The sequence below is a fragment of the Nothobranchius furzeri genome, chromosome 17 (assembly GCF_043380555.1).
Source record: "Nothobranchius furzeri strain GRZ-AD chromosome 17, NfurGRZ-RIMD1, whole genome shotgun sequence".
Classification (NCBI taxonomy): domain Eukaryota; kingdom Metazoa; phylum Chordata; class Actinopteri; order Cyprinodontiformes; family Nothobranchiidae; genus Nothobranchius; species Nothobranchius furzeri.
In genome coordinates, this window is record NC_091757.1 from 42,798,605 (window position 1) to 42,819,510 (window position 20,906).

Here is a 20,906-nt window from a genome sequence, read left to right on the forward strand (position 1 = left end):
TGTGGTAGACCCACTGCAGCTTTGACCTACTTGTGGCCCTGAATGGGCTCCATGTCGACTATTTTCATTGTGTGTTTGTGTGTGTGTGTTTTAGGGTTTGGAATGGTGTGTGTTTAAAACGAACTCTCATGAGTAGTGTGAGAAGCTGGGTGTTTTGACAGCTTTAGAGCAGCTCCAGTACAGAGCTAGGGCAGGGGTTGCGTCAGCCATGTTGGATGTTCAGGTGAGTTCAGGGTCAGTGTGGGGGGAGTAGATGGGGTAATGGACATAATAGGAGGAGATCAGGGCATGGGTGTTCTCCTAAAATGCTCCATGGTTATTAAAATGACACTTGATACCAAATCCTTGGTGTTAAATAAACTCAAGGTCTGAAAACATTCCAAGTGAACCTCTCTTGCACAGTAATGCAAAAAATAGGACCAGGAGCTGCGGGGTGGTGGCGGGTGGGGGGTCGCTGACGTTTTAAGGTGGGATGAAAGACTTTCAGGTGCAAAAAATGTACTGTAATAGTTTTACAGTAAAATAATCACAAAACAGTCTAATGTGTCAGTCATGTTGGATTGAAGGTTGCTTTTACAAGTTGCTGTATATGACTTGTCGTTGCTCATCATCTACCAATTCTGCCTGTCCCGGGATCCACTCATTGCTTTTTCTTACTCATTCTCTCTTTCCTCGCATTTTTAATTACACATTTTATTTTTTCCTATTTTATGTATTTTTTTTAATCTTTTTTTATTTTATTTATTTATTTTTGTTCTTGGGAAGTTCCCTGTGATTTCTGTCTTGAGAGGCACAGTATAAAAGACAGTTTCTTCTTTTTCTAGTATCTTCTGGTGCTGATCTGTAGCTGGCAACAACCAACTCACGAAACAGGAGTGATAAAGTCACCCCAGGCGTTTTGCAAAACGGGCAGCAGTAACCAAATTTGACCACAGGATGTCATTCTTACTTCATTCTTACATAATGTACCTTAAAGGTAATTCCATGATACAAGTCAAATGGCAAGTCCAGCTTGTAGCTCTTTCAGAGGCGTGCCTATAGGTGTGGAGCATTTACAGTGGTCTCTGGTAGGAATGAATGCCTTTGTCAGTTGTACTCTAGGGAAAAAAAGCCCCGGTGCACCAGTTTCAGGAACTAGCAAATGAAGGGATCTTCAGACAACAGGATTTTAATTCTTATTTCCTGTGTAGCGTAGGCAAATTGATGATTTTATCTGTTATGACCAGGAAGATGTAATATTCTATAAAAATGTAAAATATTACCCTGCTAGGTTCTTTATTGCAATTATTCAGAAGATTCTAGTATTTAATTCAGAAGATCTAGGTTCTCTGCTTTTTCAGTGATCAACCATAGTTCGTGTTACTTCAAGAAAGAGTCAGGTTTATAAAAGTAAGAATTTATTTTACAAACAATTTAAAACATGACTAATTAATTAAGCATTTACTGTGATTGGATGGAGCTAAATGTGATGAAGGCTATGTGTCAGTGTGATGTTGGTCAGAACTTCCAAATCTCGGAAAGCGGCATCTCCGGAAAAAAAAATTAAAAATTTGGTTTGCTCTAAACTATGAAGCTGTTATCTTCAGAAGAACATTCAGACACAGTCGGTCATGTCTACTTTACCCATTTAAGAGAGACCTCTCGGTGGATCAGAAAGTCGCAGGGGTCAGCTGACCGCTGGCACCGGAAGGCTGTAGAATACCGTGGTACCGACTCTTCAGTCCACAGATGTCTCGGGTCACGACAGCTGGATGGAACTGTGCGTCTGAAGGACTCTTAAGGAGTCTAACAATATCAGCTTTGTTTCTGCAGGAACTGTTTGCTCATCAGCTTTGCAGGTGCAAAAAGGTTTTGCCGACGTGTCAAAATCTTTAATGGTTAAACAGGTTTTGCTACAGATGGCCGGTCTGAGCGATTCTCTAGAACTGACGAATCTCTCAGAATGATCTAGTTTTAAGGTTTAGCTGTTATGATTTGCACAGCCAATCAGAGGCTGACAAGTTTAGAGATGTTTTAGCAAGACAACTCAGAAACACACCCTCTTTGATATCAGATGTCCTGACTGGTTAAAAAGGCAAGTTATGTGTTGTCGTCTAACTTAACCGTGCTTGTTATTGTGTGGATGCAGGTGTGAGGACCTCGTCGTCAAAACATGTTGAACACATGGCAGGATCTAGTAGACACACATAATATAACTTCCATTCAGTGTGCACAGATTTATGAAGCATTTCATCGTACTATAATTATTATAAGTAATAATAAACAAATCTTTATTTAATGATTATCTAGATTATAAGTCATAGAAGAAGTTCATATTGATTTAGTAAATCATTCTTGAATTTAGCAACTGATTCGAGTTGGAGTTGTTTCTTCTGTGGAGGCAGACAGATGGGACCTTGGGAAAGAAAGTTATTGTTTATCTTTCAGACTTGCAGAGTCTGTGAATCCCAGCTGGTATGAAGGCCTGCTCATTTAAAGGGAACGCATGCAATGTTGTGTCTACTTTCTGACCAGATGTTGAATAGATGGTGAAAGATCAGACAGTGCCTAAACTGACCATTGCTGGACGCTACATCTGATATTTGGACATCTTGCCTCGGATTGGCTAACAGCAATACACCTCCACCACTGACTTTCAACGTTGAAGTTTTATCTCCACAAGTCCAGAGGAGTTTTGCTGTGTGGTACGTAGAGCTGCCAACAGTTAGCTTCTACTAGTCAAGATGTTCTCTACTGTTTCCTGGAGGCTAAACCAACAACAGCCTTCCTCGTCGCGATTCAAGATGGCTGAGTCTATGAATGTTAAGTGACATTATGATCAGGAATAATATTTAAAAAATGTATTTTTTTAAATATTATTTTTTTAGTCCTGTTGTAGAACCCACCTTTTTTCCTGCAACCAACTAACATGTCCCAAAGTGTGACCCTTCCACCTCCATGCATTAAGCCTGGGTCACACTGTGCGTTGTTCAGCCATCCTAGAAAAATCCGTCATCATGAATAAATTTGTGACAAAAACAGTGAATGTGAGGGTGATTTGCAGGTCTGTGGCCGTCCAGTGTGACCAGCTCAGCAACAGCTTGATGAGCTCTCCTACGATCAAATTCAGCCTCCCAACAGTCCTCAAGCTGTGTCAGAAACCCTACGACTCTTGTCTGCAATCGACAAATGAAATTACACCCAGGGAGTGATATTAAAAGCTAGTGTCGAGAGTATAATTCAAGAATTAGCTACATTAGCAACTGTGGAGGATACACGCAAGAATGCGCGGACCGCTCATTTTTGGAGCTTGGCTTGGATTCTAATAAAAGAAGTGATAACGCTGGCATATTTTCCTCTGTTTAGCTTTGTTGTTTTGGTTAGCCGTCAGCTTTTAGTGATGTATGTTTTTGGCCGGTACTCTCTTGATGTTAGCGTGTCCTGCTCGAGCGAGACCTAGTGCTGTTTGTCTCATTTGGACTGCACAGTGTGCCACCTCTCATAGAGTCTTCACAGGGTGACATGAAGCAGTCCTTCAGCAGCTGAAAAACACACAGTGTGGCCTGGACTTTAAAGTTGGAGATGTCTTCCTTTTGCAAAAGTCTTCCTTTTTGTCCAAACATTACATTTTTTAAAGTCATAAATATTTAATTCTATAGGAACTTAGTAATTTTGCTGTCTGATGCTGAAATCTAAAGAAAACATACACTGTCCAAAAAACTACACCCACTTCAGAGTCTGCAGAATCTTCCCAAGGCACTCAAAAACTTTTTAAATTATTTGTTTTAACAATTGGATGAGTTGAATCTATTTATGCATTTATTATTTGTCTGTCCAACCACTTATAACATAAAAATGACACATTTCCTTAAAAAACATTTACTTTTACTTAAACCAATCTGAAAATCAGTTCACTTACAAATTTAAATGTTGGCGCTCAAACTTTAAAATAAATATTCTGCAGATCAAAAGTGTGCCCACAGAGGGAGCTTGTGGTTAATGCAGTCATGCCCAAGAATGATCTCACCTCATTCTTTTAACTTTAATCTCACTAGAGTCTAAAAGGTACAGGAGAACACTCCCCACTCTGTCAGTAAAACAGCCAGTGAAGAAAAAGCTCCTGTTTTTCTCCTACTGTAGCTGAAAAGGCCAGACATCACATCTGACGGTGCTGTTGGAGAGTTCTCACACAAGTCCACGTCTCAGACAAAGAGGCTGCCTCTCCACAGTTCTAAGCCCTCTTGGTACCAGTAGTGCTGAACCCCTGCTTTCTCCAACAGCATTCCAGCACATCTTTCATGCTGGTCCATTCTGACCATGCCAGCCGGGTCAGGGGGCAGCCTTTTCTCAGGGCAACCAGACAACACTCAACAAGCAGATAACACATCTCTCTCCTGATTGGTGTTGATTTGCATGTTGCACAAGAATAATCCTTGAGAAAATGCAATGAATGCATTGATGTTGTCAAGAATTAATTCACGTTTAACTAATTTTCTGCAGACAAACAGATCAACACGTATAATTTATGACAGGAGCCTCAGCAAAGACATTTAATTCTTTGTTGCAGCGGTCTGGAGTGACAGCCCTGGCATAATGTGGCATCAGGAGTTTGTTTTCTTTGTTTCCATGGGATCAGTACCTAACTCTGCCAGTAGATGTCTGTCTTCAGTCTAGCTAAGGGCTGAGGAAGTTAGCAGACATGCATCTAGGACCCACACAAGAGCATACACTGCAGAATCTCATAGATCAATTGTTTCATAATATGTTGCGTAATGAAAACTTCACATTCATATTTTATGAGGTTTTGTTATGAATGATCAGCTATGCTCTAACAGCACTTCTTCTCTGTTGAAGTGACAATTAAAGATATTTTTAAACAGGTGAGTTGTTTTACCACTATACAAATAAAAATTTATTATTTTAATTTATTTTTTACTTTTGGTGCAGCTAATATTCCAAAAAGGAATTCCTAGATTTTAGAAAAAGGGGGAAAACTTGTGTAATTTCCGCGAGCCAATCAACGATCTTGGTTTTCTGCTGGATTCAGACGGTTGCTATAGTTGCTACATCTGATCACCCAGAATAACTACAGAAGCAAAATATAATTGCAGTGTTTTATATTGTCTAGTTTTTTTAAATTCTATAGGATCTGCAACCAAAATGTCATAACTTCAACAGATATTTAGGCATTTGCACATTTAATGAGAATAACATTTAGTAGATATTTTAAATCAGGGCCATAGTCTTGATTTTGCCCATGAAGGTTGTGATGGATGTGATTTAAAACTGTTAAAGGATGCAAACTGAACAGTTTATGGTTTTAGCCTTTCTGATTTCTGCTCCAGTGTCCAAAATCCTACACATATTTACCGTTTGATCTGCTTGTATTTGCTCGGAGATGTTTACACATGAAACAAACAATTTGGCTACTGTTTGAAAGTCTTAACCTGCAAACAACAGAAACTAATAAAGCCTAAATGTGATTATGAACGCAAGTTAAATTACGTTGATGGCTTATTTTAGCTGCATTTACTCACTTATGAATGTTTTAATCATTACTTTTTCCTACAGATGTCATTTTCAGTTTAGATATATAGCCAAACAACGCAGATAAAGCATATTTCTCGATTTTCCCACTGAACGAGAACGCAGCATTATGCGCTTGGCGTCCGGATTGGTGACGCGACAGCGTGGGGGCGTGTCTTTGATTAAATCAGCTGTGGCAACAACAACACAAAGGGGGTGGCTCAAACGAGAAGAATCGCTCGGCTAGTTATGTTCAGATCTAAATCTGAGAAGTGTCCGTCCGGAAATCCAGCGCGTATCCGCTCCGTGTCTGCAGCCACGCTGTACTTGTTGATCTCCGCGCGGCGCGCTGAATAATAGGGACTGCAGGGGGAAGTGAAGGGGAGGAGGATGTTTCAGGGCAGAGGTCCTGTCCGCAGTTCTCTGTGACAAAAAACGGGATCACCGCGTCACCTCCTCGTTCTCCGTGCGTCTTTGTCCGGTTTGAGTGACCGGCTGAACCACCAGCAGTCTGGCATGTGGGTCAATTCCGGAACCGTCGGAAGGTAGGGACCCCTCCTGCATGCAGCGAGTCACATGCTCCTTCTGCTATCCCTATTGTGCACAAAGCAACACCCCCCAGCGCTTGTTAATGACAAAGAAATCATTCTTGTCTTCTGTTTTGAACATCTGCATCAGAATTGGATTACCATGCTTCTGAAAATTCCTTTGATTTTGTTGCATAATTGCTTAAAATCTTGGGCTGTTTTAATGATTTTTAAATCGATTGCCAGTGAGAAATGCGTCTTAATAAACTAATGTTATTTATGAGATTCAGCACGTGCCACAGAGACTAGTAAATGATGATTTATTATTGTCCCCGTGAAGCGGACGGGCTTGGCACATTACGCAAGACATCAGCGCATCATTTGGGACGAAGGCTGGCATGCACCTGCCTTTTGTGTCATCTAAAGGCTATGGGAGGTTGTGCAGGCTATGGGTGGTGATCTTTTACGAGACAATGAATTATCAGGTTTGTTAGATGAGAAAAAATGAATGAACGAGTCAGGTGTGTATGAATGGCTGCGGGGGGAGGCTCGTTTCATTGATGAGCCTTGACATCCACCACCAGTGTGAGAGAGAGAGAGAGAGAGAGAGAGAGAGAGAGAGAGAGAGAGAGAGAGAGAGAGAGAGAGAGAGAGAGAGAGAGAGAGAGAGAGAGAGAGAGAGAGAGAGAGAGAGAGAGAGAGAGAGAGAGAGAGAGAGAGAGAGAGAGAGAGAGAGAGAGAGAGAGAGAGAGAGAGAGAGAGAGAGAGAGAGAGAGAGAGAGAGAGAGAGAGAAGGTGCAGAATCTTGCTAGAACGCACGCACATATCTGCACGCGCGCGTGCCGTAATGCTGATCCCCGACTGTGACGTCATCAGAGCTATTACGTTTTGCAGGTAGCGTGGCTGGTGAAGGAGCCTCTCACTTCCATTTGGACATAAATGAATAATGCCAAGTGAGTTTCGTTGAACTTATCGGCATCATGCCAACCAGATGGATGGAGTTACATAAAGATTTGGCCAGAACACAGCATTGCGTGATCTACTTTTTTAAAAATATGTTTTCCAACAAGTAAGGACATGTTCTCTCCTGAAACAAAATCTAATAATACATACATTCATGGTTTCCACAACATGATAAACTAAACTTTTTTGTACAACTGTCCATATTACTGAGCATTTAACTAAGAGTCATTTACACACACACACACACACACACACACACACACACACACACACACACACACACACACACACACACACACACACACACACACACACACACCCTAAACCTGTTTTAGTTTTAGTATTAAAGCTATGAAGACAAGTCTCTTAAAGGTGCAGAATGTATAAGAGTGACACCTGGTGGCCAACTTTGGCTACTGCTGACCATTTTTGTAAGCAAAAAGTTACATTCCCACTGAAGGTCTAAGAGTTTTATGGCTGTTACCAGTTACAAATCAGCGCCTGAAGATTCTAGATGAAAAGCGAAGTTGAAAATGTTCATAAGTACACACATTGTAATAGCTAGTGTTGGCTCTCTAGGGTGTTTTTTTAGGGAGTCTTTACTACACGTATTACGGTAATGTGTTTGCATTAGAAGAAGTGTGGTTATTTGCCATCTTGCTGTTATTTTGTAGTTCTGAACAGTTCTAAACCGCCACACTTGACTCATTCACTTCACACAAACATTTCACTGTAAAATCGAGTTGTTGGTTATTGAAAAAGTAACTTGAGATACTTGTAAAGCCGACTATTTACTTCCAATTTATTGTTAGCACTGGTAGTTCAATGTTAGCCTCTAGTCTGCTTCACCCAGAAGAGTAAAAGAAAAATATGTTGTGGCTTATAGGGACAAAATAAAAACTTCTGGGTCACTCCTGCTTACTGACTTTAATTCGGGTTAAGATTAGAGTTAAACAACTCTGGAGGTGTTTGCTTGCTGTTGTTGAATTACAAAGCCAGCGCTGCATTGTTACCTTGGTGAAGACTGGGCAACCTCACAGGCTCACAGACTGTAAACAAAAACTACGTCCTCTTTTATTTTTAAAGGGGCATTGTGGAAGTTTGACAGCCAAAACATGTATAGAAATAATAAATTTCTTCTTCATACATTCTCCTGCAATGCCCTGGTCCTGTAGAATGAGCCCTGGCATTTTTACTGTGATTGCCTGTTTTTCTGTAAAATCGCAGAAAAAGAGAGCTGCTCGGGTCGAGCAGGCTGCTTCATGCGCATTCACGCTCAGGCATAGCCCTCGGAACCGTTCTTTGAACATTGTTTCAGCTGTCATCAAGAATATAAATGTTACAGATACAAAAGATGTCACTGGTGGTTTAGCTCATCTAGTAAGACTTCAGACTTTGGTGCAGAAGACCTGGGTTTGATTCTGGATATGATCATAGTTGTTTTAGAGTTTATTTTTTACATTAATGATGTATTTTTTTACAGTAAGATGCCCAAATTTTTATTTGAGACTTGCCGAACATCATTGAATTCACAGATAAAAAAGATGTGGGTTCAACTTTCATTTTGGAACAATTTTTCAAGCAAGGGAAGGGAATGATCTGAGCATGCAGGACGACTGACCCATCATAAACCTTTGTCGGCTGTGCTGAAGAGAAAGGTACAGAACCAAATTATTTAATTAATCAGCTGCGCGTTCTCCTGTCCTCTGTCCTCCGGCCCCCCCCACCCACCCACCCCCCACACACACATACAAGGGACTGTCTCAGCTGTTATTTTCGTTAAGGAGTGTGTATGTACAGCGTGCGCGCCTCATGCACGAGCCTCCTATTGAAGCTGCCATTACACTTTTGGCCTGAGGGGGCGATCGCGAGCATAAAAATTCAAAACTCCACAAAGTCCCTTTAAAAGAAGAAAAACTAACAACCCCGAGAGCCAGCTGAGAATGAAATCTTACCTATTGCTCCTTTAACTTGTATATAGCTTAATGAACAACCTGTGTTCAGAAAAAATGATTTTGTCCAGCCGCACCAGTAGCAAAATGTAACTCTTTCAGTGATATGGCTCGAAGAAACACTTTATAATGAACTGATATGATCAACATGGACTCACATCCAACATGGATAGCTGTCATCTTGTAACAGCTCCAATTTCCAGTCTGTAGTGGAATAGAAGGATCTGATATATACAGGTGATATACAGGTCCGTCTTTGTTCCAACCGTCTTGCACCATCATGAGATTCAGTTTGTGATGGAAAAAAATGAGATCCGAGAGGCAAGTTGCTGAAATAAGCTCCCTCCGTAGCATGGATGGGCTCAGCCTAATAGAACAGGTGTGGAGGCTTTCCGGGTATATCCCTTTGGAAGGAGGGACTGGGAATGAGCCATAACTTTGGAAGGATTTTTATCCTGTCTCTGGCATGGGAATGCTTTGGGACCCACCAGAAACAGAAACATGTCCCTTTCATCTTTTTACCAACTATGCACTTCATAATTCAAAGATCTTTGCTATCAGTAAGTGTGCTGTCAGATGGATTTGTGACAAGGCCACCTATTATTCTGATTATACTTTTAGTTTTGTCTATGTCAACAGCTTTGAGATAACAATGTGCAGCACTCACAAACCCACATGGAAGAGTGAACCAGTATTATATGGCTGACTTGAATGTTCTGACCCTTGTAACAGGAAGCAGTGGTGGACGCGCAGAGGTAATAGAGCTTGAAATTGTGTATATGCTTTTATGTGTTTGTTGTTTTTTGTTTTGAACACAGCATGCAATGGAAGGTCTGCGGTTCTAAATGAGTTCAGCACCTGCAGCTGCTGTTAAATAATAGTTTGGTGATGAAAGTCCAGGCTATTTTTGAATTTCGAGGGTGGATGATTCCACATTCAGTTTTTTTCTAAGTATCAATATCTTTCCAAGCAGGAACATAAAAACATCACCAATAAAGCCAATGTGTTTGTATAGTGCAGTGTCTCTTAAATACATCCAGTTTTAACTTTTTGAGTTCTTAAAAGGAAGGGGGGAAAAATTGGCAATTAAAAGCAGTTTGCCTACATGTTGTAAAATAAAAATCTGTTGGCAGTGATGATAAAGTATGGGCGTTACATCGAAACAAGATAAACAAGTTAATAGAGCATGAGTGGAAAGAGTAGGTGGAAAATATGGACAGCGAGAAGGAGGACAAGCAGCATCAGGAGGAGGAGGACGACGCTGGTGAGGGTGGAAGTAAATGAGGGCACCAGGAAGAGACCGTTGGTGTTAACAAAGTGTTTCTGAAGCTAAAACAAGATGAAGAAGTTGGTTTTTTTATGTGAGTTTTATGCAGCAGCCAAAGATGCATCAGTTCACCAGAATAAAGACACGCACATCACACTGTCCACTATGGGATGCACATCATTACCAGTAACATCTGCAGTGGGTACATGCATGCATGTGTGTGTGTGTGTGTTCTACTGTCAGCCTTTCAGGGAGCGAAGCAGCAGCTACAAACCAGGTTATGTAACTCGTCTGTGCCAGCTGTGCCTGTGGCAGTCAGTGTCTCAAACATCATCAGGCACACATCCACACACACACACACATACACTTTCACACACACCTGAAGAGCAAACAAGGTTGTGTGAGATGATGTTTTCTGTCATCCGGGCAGAAACCTTGGACAAAAAGTTTATTTTGAGAAAAAAAAAAAAAAAAAAAAGAAAAGCACCAATAGTTCTATTAATTCCACATTTTGACCATTCAGTCAAGCTTGCGATAGTATAAAGCCTGCAAACTGCATGTGTGTGTATGCGTATGTGCATGCATGCATTTATTTATTTTTAATCAAAGCTGGGTGATGTGAAGGGATCTCCTCATTAAGAGACTAGAATGACCTCTAACCCCAAGGAAATAGACAAACAAGCTGCAAATGCGGGTCACGGAAGGTTTAGTGATGAGCCGTTGTGGATCACCAAAGTTGTTACGTAACAGAGAAGTACGGAGGGAGATGGTAGGAGGGACTGGTCTAAAAAGTCATAAATAAACACTTGATATAATTGAGGAGTGGAAAAGGAACATTGATCTGGAGCATTACATGAAGATGTAGTAAAGTGGGCACAGCTGGTAACAAAGCAGAAATACCAGCACAAACGGGATTAAGGAACAGAATTTTAAAACAACAAGCTTTTGTGTGTAAAAAACTGATAAGCTCATGTATCGATAAACCCAGCATTCTCCTTTTAAAAGCATGTTTGGCCTTAAAGCAAAGCTACACTGAGCCACTCATGATACACAATGTGCTTTGTCTTGTTTCAGCTCTTACTTTGCAGTAACTCACGACATCATAAAGGTTGAGTCTGTGTATTCATCAGACTTTTGAATGGCTTTACAGAAACGACTGGGAACATGACCAAAGCTCAATGTCATTTTCAGAAGTTTTATTATGACCACTTTGTCCTTGCTGATTAGTCCACCTCCCTCTAAAGAGCGTGGGACTGATAAAGTCTAGACGGCATTTGTGAGGAGTTCACCATGGGTCGTTGACAAAAATGAAATCGAACATTTACAGCTTTTCTTTCTGCATCTGTGACCTGCGCTGCTCGACCAACCCATATACAGATTCTGCTGGAAATAAATGTTCAAGGTTGTGCGCGAAACCTTTCGAACAAGTGCACGTTTGTTGAAAGCTTTAGACGTCGATTGTGTAATTTGAGTTGACGTATGCATGACTTGACAATTTTTGGCCTGGCGAGCAGCCTCCGATGGAGGAACGATATTCATGAGCTGGGCTTGATTCCCCCCCCCCGAGAAACCTCGCATCACCACCACACCACCTTCTGGTTACATCACTGCATGCCCGGCCAAGGACATGCTGGTTCTCATGCACACACATTCCTGGATGCATGCACCAGAGTTTTTAGGGTCAATAATAAAAGATTATAAACTGTACTCTGGTCCGTCCTCTGCCTGCATTTTTCTCACCTCCTGAGGGAATTAAACACTGTCGGGCAGAGAGGAGAATCAGCAGAAAAAGCTATGATTTGTTTTCCAGTGCAGCCTTGGTTATTGCTGTTCTTGCTCTTTTGATCCTCTTTGGCGCAACTGTGTGATTGTTACGTTGGCCCTTCCCTCTCTTCGTAAGATTAATAATTTCCTCCCTGGCTGTTATTTCTTGCAATTCCGTCCGCTTATCAGTTGTTGCAATGTGCTGGGAGTTAGTGGTGATAAACACCCCCTCGTCTACTCTACTGTTTGCCAGAACCCCCCCCCACCCCCCACCCCCCCATCTGGGTTTCTTTACTTTATTTGTAGCATACCATGAACAGTGCAAAGACAGTTGTAGTGTTGCAGGTTTTCCCATTTTCCCTTCATCACTTTTCCCATAACACCTAGAAAAGTGCCACTTTGGCAGCTGCTGTCAGCGTTCGGCAGATGGCTGTTAGGCAACTTCAGGGTTGTGCTACCTTTTTATCGCCCCTTCTGTCTCTTTCATCTGCCTGTAGCATACATGCCTCCAGAGGTGTCACCACCACACAGGTGGCAAAGGAAAGGGATATTTATAACTCTGAAAGTCATATTCAAGTGATGGTGCCTTTGATGGACTCTCTTTTTCCCTCCTTTTTTAGACAGTTAGGGAGTCTGGAAGACATAATTGAACTTCTTTTTTAGGAAAATCAATGCCATCTGGTTCTAGACGGGGAGAAAAAGCAGCGTTATTATGCAGGAAGGATGGAGGTAAAGGAATGCATAGATACAAGGTCATGGCTGAATAGCATTTGCGCACATGGCTATGCGTCTGACGAATAGTTGCCATTTTTAGCTCCTTGTGTCTGTCATTGCTGGACTGAAGTGTTGTGCTGGCATCCACGTCAATGGAATAGCAAGTGAAGGCCTTTATGAATGTTTCAGATGCTCTATTTCTGCTAGTTTGGCCATGGGGGCTCACAGCTTCAACAATGCATTCCCTCAACAACTGAACAATTGAAGAGCTGCTTGATCACATAACTAAATTGTTATATTGCTTCAGTTATCCCAGTGATTCCTTCAATAGTCTTCATTTCCATCTTCTTGTATTTTTCTAGGGCCCTCTCCATGGATATAGACACAGACTATGAGCGGCCCAATGTGGAAACCATTAAGTGTGTGGTGGTGGGGGATAATGCAGTAGGTAAGACCAGGCTAATCTGTGCTCGGGCCTGCAATGCCACGCTCACACAGTATCAGCTGCTAGCCACCCACGTGCCAACCGTCTGGGCCATCGACCAGTACCGTGTATGCCAGGAGGTGGGTGTGCACACAAACATGTACATTTATGCAACTACTCTGTAGAAAAATCCACAAATAAACAAATTCCTCATGAGGTCAAACACTTAATTTCCCAGAGTGGAAAAGCAACATTTTGACATTATGCACAACTTTTTTTTCTCTTTTGCTGTAAGCCTGGTGATTACATAACCTCCCAGTTTCATAAAAGCACAAAACTCACAATAAATTGGTGACCTTTGGCCTGACCAAAAGGGATATGTGTCTAATGTTGCAGGTGCTGGAGAGATCTCGTGACGTCGTGGACGAGGTCAGTGTGTCCCTGAGGCTGTGGGACACATTCGGGGATCATCACAAAGACAGACGATTTGCCTATGGCAGGTAGGGTTACAGTCTTGCACGCACACGCACGCACGCACGCACACACACACACACTTAAGCAGTCTTGCATTTAGAACTTAGTTACTGACCTAATAACACAGTGGCTGGCTGATCACAAGGTTAACTACATTGAAACACATTCCACTTTAATAATTAGTTCAGCCTGGCATTAGGACGTTGACACAGTTCTCAGTTTAACTGCTGGGTGAGTTTGGGAAAGTAACTTGGCTGGGTTTGAAGACTGCATCTTTTAAGACGACTAATAAATCTGTCAAACATTGCGTAAATACATTTTCACTCATCGAGCTGCCAGTCCCTTTTTAATCCTACTTCTTAAGGCGTTATGCCCTCCTTCATCAAACACTACAGGATCGTCTCTATCCTCTCACTTCACACCTGTCTTTGTTGAAGCTGATTAATCACTGAAACACAATCAAAAACAACAGATTTGGGATCAAAAGGGACTGAGGGTTTTTATGCCGGGGTCAGTTTTTTGCATTTAAATTTTAATTAATTCAAAGGAAGACTTCTCAAAGACACCCCACCCATCATGCATACTCGCATGGATGTGATGCTTTGTGTGTGTCAGATTCTGCAGCCTGTCAAGGTTGGTTACATGCACTTTGTGTAACATGTCACCTTGTCCCCTTTGTGCAAAGTGAATGTGTGTGACTGACGTCTTTTATGTATTTGCCAGCTGCATGTAGCTTCGTTTGCAGCTCAAATTTCCACCCCTTTGTTGTGTTTACTCTCTGTCTAGATGTCTACATTTGCCCAGTGATCTCCTCCGTGTGTGTGTGTGTGTGTGTGTGTGTGTGTGTGTGTGTGTGTGTGTGTGTGTGTGTGTGTGTGTGTGTGTGTGTGTGTGTGTGTGTGTGTGTGTGTGTGTGTGTGTGTGTGTGCATACACTCTGAACTTGCAGATAAAGACACACTGCCAGCTCAGCTGTTTTTGCCCTGCATGCCTCTCCAGTTCTCTGCATCAAAGCCTCCTCTCCTACCTGTTCCCCGTTCCCTCCAGACCTGGGGTGATTCTCAATGTCAAGGCGCCTGGCCTTGTGAGGCGATGTCTTGCGAGGCCAGGCGCCTTACTAATGAGGACACTGTCCTTCCTTTGTCAAAGAAAATGGTTAAATGGAACACACTTTTCTGTGAAGCACGCATTAAACTAATCTAAATAGGAAATTTAGCAAATGAACATGACGCACATACATGGTCAGAGTTAGAAATTGAGATTTAAATAGAAATGATAAACATTTTCTTCAAGTTTCAGCACATTTCTCAGATAATGAACTAACCCAAACAAAGCCATGTTCCTTTTTTGCTTCCTTGGTTGTTTTCAAAAATGATAAAAAGGGTCTTCAGAGCATTAGTCTAAACAACTCAAAAAGTAAAAAATGTAAACTTTTGTTGCGTAAACCAAGTGTTTGTATTGATAGTTTCTTTAAACACTTCAAATGTTTTTAGTTATAAAAATAAAAAAAGAGCAAAATCAAATTAATTGAAAAAACAGATTTGCCTTTGCGGATTCATTGTGTCCCAGGTGGAATTCACGGCTTCAAATCAAAGATAAAAATCTGGTGGTCTTTTTCTTAATCTTAAGTTTTAATCAGTGTGCTTTGAATACCTTAATCATACCAGCATGAATTATTACTTTATTACTGCAAATGCTGTCACTCTATTTACGCTATGTTTTGTGCACAAGTACCAAAATAAGCCAAGTAACCTCAGACGAGCTGTACACCCTGTTTCCTTCCTGTAGCATTTTTCAAATTGCATTACAGCCGTAAGCACTGCGAGTTGGTGCATTGCCAGTTCAGAATCTTAAGCAGCCTGTCACCCCTTCTTAAACTCTTCCTTTCACATTTTGGTTGCCTTAACCAACAGTTGGCCAAGTGTGGCCTAAGAGGATTTGTTGGGCTCAAAGTTCTGGCCCCTATCCCTACTGGAGCACCAAGAGAGCTAAAGTTCAGCACCTAAAAAAAAAAAAAAACACCTTTTATGTCAGACAAAATATCTCTGAGTTACAGTGTTGGACAGGGGGGCCCGCTGTAGATTTAAATGTTTGTACAGTCTGTTCCAGCGGGGAAGTTGAGCACAGAGGTGTTAGGAGCTCAAGACACTGAGAGTGTAGTAAAGTCCAGAAAATTGTTAGTTGTAGAATATTTTGTTATCTAAGATTAAGTTGTCCAGATTTAGAGTACCACCATTTAATTTCAACAAACAAATCCACTCTTGCTGCCCGAGATCTGTTTAAACATTTGACATATTTTTGGCTTTTCTTTAATGGCACAATTACAGTCTTGTGTCTGCTAATAATAATGATGTATCAAGTAATTAGGTAAAGTTCATAGCACCAATCACAAACTAGAAAAATCACAAACTGCTTCACAAATGAAATCTCATCAAAATTAAAGGGGATTAAAAGACAAAATCAAAACCAAAGAGTCATTAAAAACAACCAGACAAAGACCATTAAACCAAATAAGTTCATGTTTGAAATGTTTCTCAAATGATGAAAACAGTTTCAGACCACCATTTGAGTGGCCTTTAAGAGATATTGATTGGTCAGAAACAACACCATATTGCTCAAGTTTGACTTGACGGCAAAAGTTAATGACCAATTTGTGGACTAATCAGAGAAACTATGCTCACAGGGGAAACAGTCAAACATTCCGTCTTTTCAGAGTTTACCTGAAGGAAGTTATCTTTAAACCAGCTAGTGATAGCTTATAGACACTCTAGAAGTTTATAGAAATCAGAATCATTAAAGGTGCGGTACAGCTGAGGATGATAGGAGGCATTATGAAATTAATTCATTGCCCAAGAGAATGTTTATATAGTAAAAACACAAGTGGGCCCAAAACAGAGCCTTGGGGTACCCCACAGAACATTTTAGATTCACTTTCCATGTCTCATAGCCTCCTTTTCTTCACCTTATCTTTTTTGTTAATCTTTTAATTGAAGACAAATCTTCCTCAGTTGTGACTTAAAAAAATTCCCTTCTAATAATAATTTTTTGGTAAATCAAAAAACTGCTACACATTTTTATTTTCCATTTACACAGCAACAAAGGCACCCTCATAAATATGTTTTATTCATGTTTTTATTTTCATCTGATAGCTTATCTTTGTTACATCCAGCCGTTTTTGGGACGGAACATTTTAATCTTTCTCTTCTCTACACTACAGAGAATTAAAAGATGGGGGATGATGGTGATTTTAATGCACCGTTTGTTTTGATACATTTATTTAATTATTTGTTTTATCTTGACATTTTCAAAAAAAAACATTTGGGCTTAAACCCCGTGATTCAGAACTGCAGCGTAAATAGTAAAAAAAAAAAAGTCCCTTTAAACATGTGAGCTAAAGCTTTTCACGAGTTGACCTCATTTAATGCACACTCTTATCCTTGGTAATGATGCTTTGACAACGTGCTAATGCAAGTTTGTGTGTATGCGTATGCTGTGATGTAATTCCAGGCCCTGGTATATTATGTACTTGAGATTGGAAGCTTTGCAGAGATTATGTTTGTGAAAGTAAAGGCACCTTAGACTCCACATTACACTGTAAAAACATCCCTAACCCATTTATGTTCAGTAATGTCTCTTTATAAAGCATAAATATCAACAGACATCTGCTACAGTGTTCATGTCTGTTAACATGCTTTAAGAAGAGTTTAAGAGTTTAAGGAGCCTAAGAGTTTAAGAGTTTAAGAGTTTTAGGAGCCTTTTCAGAGTCTGACCTTTTCCCCAAAGTGGGTAAAATGTTCTGAAACATTCATATTTTTGCTTAAAAGGTACGTTTGATTGGTGCATAAAGATGTTCAAATTTACCTCACATCTGCCAGTGTGCACTGCATGCCTGACAAACATTAAAAACTGATATATAGTCTTTCCAAGAAATGGTTTCCAAGCTGTAAATGATAATTTATGTAACATGAGTTGCATAAGTTTGAATAATCATTTGCTCCTGAACTTAATCCCTGTGTTGTCGCACTGTTGCAGAGGTAGATGATTTACAACTTAGAAATATAACTTCCTCAGCAAAACAAAATAATCCGTCTCAGTGACAGAAATCAAACAGTACCTCAAAACACACACACACATGCATCAACATGTCAGTATAAAGCTCGAGAGCAGCTGGGCCACTGTCTGCTTGTTCAGACACATCAGATGAGTGTGTGTGTGTGTGTGTGTGTGTGTGTATCTTTATCTATTCTTGGCCCTTGCTTTGTTGTTCATTTTGCCTTCGAGGACATGGAGATTTACGCAGGAGACAAATAAAAAAAGACACAAGCACCACACAAATAACCAGCCCAGAGGTCCAGACACACACATCTCGAAGCTCCACCTCATAGCTTTTACATCAGTGCTGGTCTGCTCCCATAATCCCTTGCAGAAGCTGAACATGCTGCTTCCATACACACATTGTGCATATTTTAATATAAACTGACAACTTGTTCAATGAGTCAGCACTGACCCTTTTTTCATTTGTCTTTTCTGGTCCTATAAATCCATCAAAGGGTACATGTCCTCTCTTGACTGACAGCGCCGGCTTGTGACACGAGAAATCAGCTCTCCTTTGCCTGTTTTTGTGTTGTTGTTTTGTATTTTTTGCTTATACATTGAATAAACGTTCACTCTTGTTTTTCTGTGCAGGTCTGATGTGGTGGTGTTGTGCTTCTCTCTTGCTAATCCAAATTCCCTGCGCCACGTTCGGACCATGTGGTTCCCAGAGATCAAGCACTTCTGTCCCCGAACACCCATCATCCTGGTTGGCTGCCAGCTGGATCTGCGCTATGCTGACCTGGATGCGGTTAACCGTGCACGACGACCGTTAGCAAAGTGAGACGCCTTCCTTTTCACTCTGAGATAGCTCTTTCAACAATGTGGCTAGGAGCACATGCTTGGTTTGTCTAGTTAATCAGTGGTCAGTATCAGCAGCATGACAGTAACCGAATCCCTGCGGTATTTCATTGCTTCTTTACATATTTAAATGTGTTTGTATGCATGTTTTTGTTACTTCATCCTTCTTTACTAGAGTACTTGCATCCTAAAGATCCTTATCTCTCACAGGCCCATCAAACATACAGATATTCTTCCTCCAGAGAGAGGCCATGAGGTGGCAAAAGAACTTGGTATTCCCTACTACGAGACCAGCATTGTTGCACAGTTTGGAGTCAAAGATGTTTTCGATAATGCCATCCGTGCAGCGCTCATCTCTCGTCGACATCTGCAGTTCTGGAAATCACACCTTAAAAAGGTCCAGAGACCCCTTCTCCAGGCGCCCTTCCTGCCTCCTCGCCCACCACGCCCTATAGTGGGCATCCCGGACCCTCCTCTCACAGACGGCGAAGGCCCAGACTCCCTTTTCTGCTACCCCCTCTGTGCAGATGTGCTCTTTGTTCTGCAGGGAGGCTCCTCTCGTGTTTTTGCACACAAAATCTACTTAGCCACATCCTGCTCCAAGTTCTATGACCTTTTCACCCTTGATATTGGTGGATTGCGTACAGAACTGAGTGGGGAGGAAAAGAACGGTAAGGAAAACACTAAGAATGGGGAGGAGGACGAGCAGAGCAGGAGAGGAGCCAAAGAGCAAGCTGGACGCACTAAGAGTCTGGACATTGATAAAGATGGAGTAGATGGAGGAGTTAGGGGTCTAAACCGACCCCAGCTCCTCCATCAGGGATCTCTGAGGACTTCCCAGAGTGATAATGCACTCCCTTCTCGAGCCCAGTACTCCTTGGGAGCACTAGGGACTGGTCGAGCACTTTCTGGATGGGGAAGGGGTTTTCTAAGTGTGTGTCTGGAACACATTGATGATCCGATGACCGGACGACCTCGTCTCATGACCGTGGTAGCCATGGATGCGTTAATACAGGAAGAACCATTCAAGGTGAAACTATCCTTTCTACTAAAACAATTCTTAAATGAAGTCTCTTAATGTTCCACTTCTTTGTTACTTTCATATATATGCATATACATTAATGTGTGTATTTGACCTCATGGTTTGCTGTGACCACAGGCAGTGCTTCAGTACCTATACACAGGCAGTCTGGATGAGAGTCGAAATGACCTGATGCAGGTGGCCACCATTGCAGAGCTGCTCGAGGTGTTCGACCTGCGCATGATGGTGGCAAACGTTCTGAACCGAGAGAGCTTCATGAACCAGGAGATCACCAAGGCCTTCCACGTCCGCAGAGCCAACCGCATCAAAGAGTGCCTCAATAAAGGGACTTTTGCTGGTAAACTGCAATGCTAAATGGCCAATGCCTCAGTACTTTCCTCAGAATTGTGGACGTTGTCCAAGTATGCCTTGTCAGGAATAGATTATTGTGTGTGTGTGGGTGAATTTTTGTGTACGTGATGGAAAAGAATGACAAAAACAGTGCGATTTTGCAGCACTGTCTTTCAGTCTTAAAATGTACCCTCAGTATATTTGTTCTGTTGAATAACTTGTGCATTTTGTATGTTTGAGTCATTGTTTGACTTGTTGACTGCTTGTTTACTTTCTTAACTCTGTTGTGTATTTTCTCGTGAATGCTAGCACCCTGGTTTTGTCTTCTTTTACATTGCCAATCCTAGAAGTCCACCGAACCTAACCTTCAGTCTTCAATTCGACTCTGTAATGTGTGCGTCTTCGTAATTATGGTGACACGAAACGTTATTTTGAAGTGCACATTTTCACCAGCTATGTGCACCTTTAAAACGCATTTCCTATATAGCCCCCAAGACTAATTTAATGATGTTATTGCTTCACTTTACCTCTCGACCTTGTAGCATCCACTACGTAACCCTGCGTTCTTTCCCCTCCTCTGGTCCGAAAGCTTTGCTGTCTCTGTGTCAATTTATCTCTCTGTCTGTCTTACCCGTGTCCATGTCTCAATGTGTTTGTCTGGCCTTTTCTTTTGTCTAGTTGTGCATGTGTTTGGGTGTCTGCCTCGTTTGTCTTTCCCCTCCATCTGTAGCTTGGGATTCTGTGGCTTTCCACAAGATGACCGCTCTTTTCCCACCCCGGTTTCAGATGTGGTGTTCCGACTGGACGATGGCTGCCTGCCGGCCCACAAACCTCTCCTCATCTCCAGCTGTGATTGGATGGCCGCCATGTTCCGTGGCTCTTTCATGGAAAGTTACATTGAGGAGGTGAGTTCATTTGGACTGGATGGAATTACCTTTAAGCTTTTAGATGGGGTTCGATGTCTGAATCCTAGATCCTGGGAAAAATAAATAAAACTCTTGGAAGTGCAGGATAGCATCAGTAGCAGCAACTCAATCCCACAGAGCTTGTAA

At 41.5% G+C, this 20,906-nt stretch overlaps 1 protein-coding gene across 4 annotated transcripts in view; it reads left to right on the plus strand.

Annotated features, from left to right (window-relative positions):
* The window catches only part of rhobtb4 (Rho related BTB domain containing 4), a 44,650-nt gene that overhangs the window by 12,710 nt on the left and 11,034 nt on the right, over positions 1-20,906 (plus strand). For 3 of the 4 annotated variants that reach the window (XM_015972468.3, XM_015972467.3, XM_070546459.1), the window contains 6 exons: positions 13,055-13,256; positions 13,513-13,616; positions 18,276-18,461; positions 18,693-19,512; positions 19,642-19,861; positions 20,641-20,759. In XM_015972468.3, the coding sequence (XP_015827954.3) occupies positions 13,065-13,256; positions 13,513-13,616; positions 18,276-18,461; positions 18,693-19,512; positions 19,642-19,861; positions 20,641-20,759 (1,641 nt within the window). In that variant the 5' untranslated portion in view covers positions 13,055-13,064. Of the gene's footprint in view, positions 1-5,825; positions 6,051-13,054; positions 13,257-13,512; positions 13,617-18,275; positions 18,462-18,692; positions 19,513-19,641; positions 19,862-20,640; positions 20,760-20,906 lie in introns of those variants that run through there. The other variant, XM_015972464.3, reaches the window with a different exon arrangement.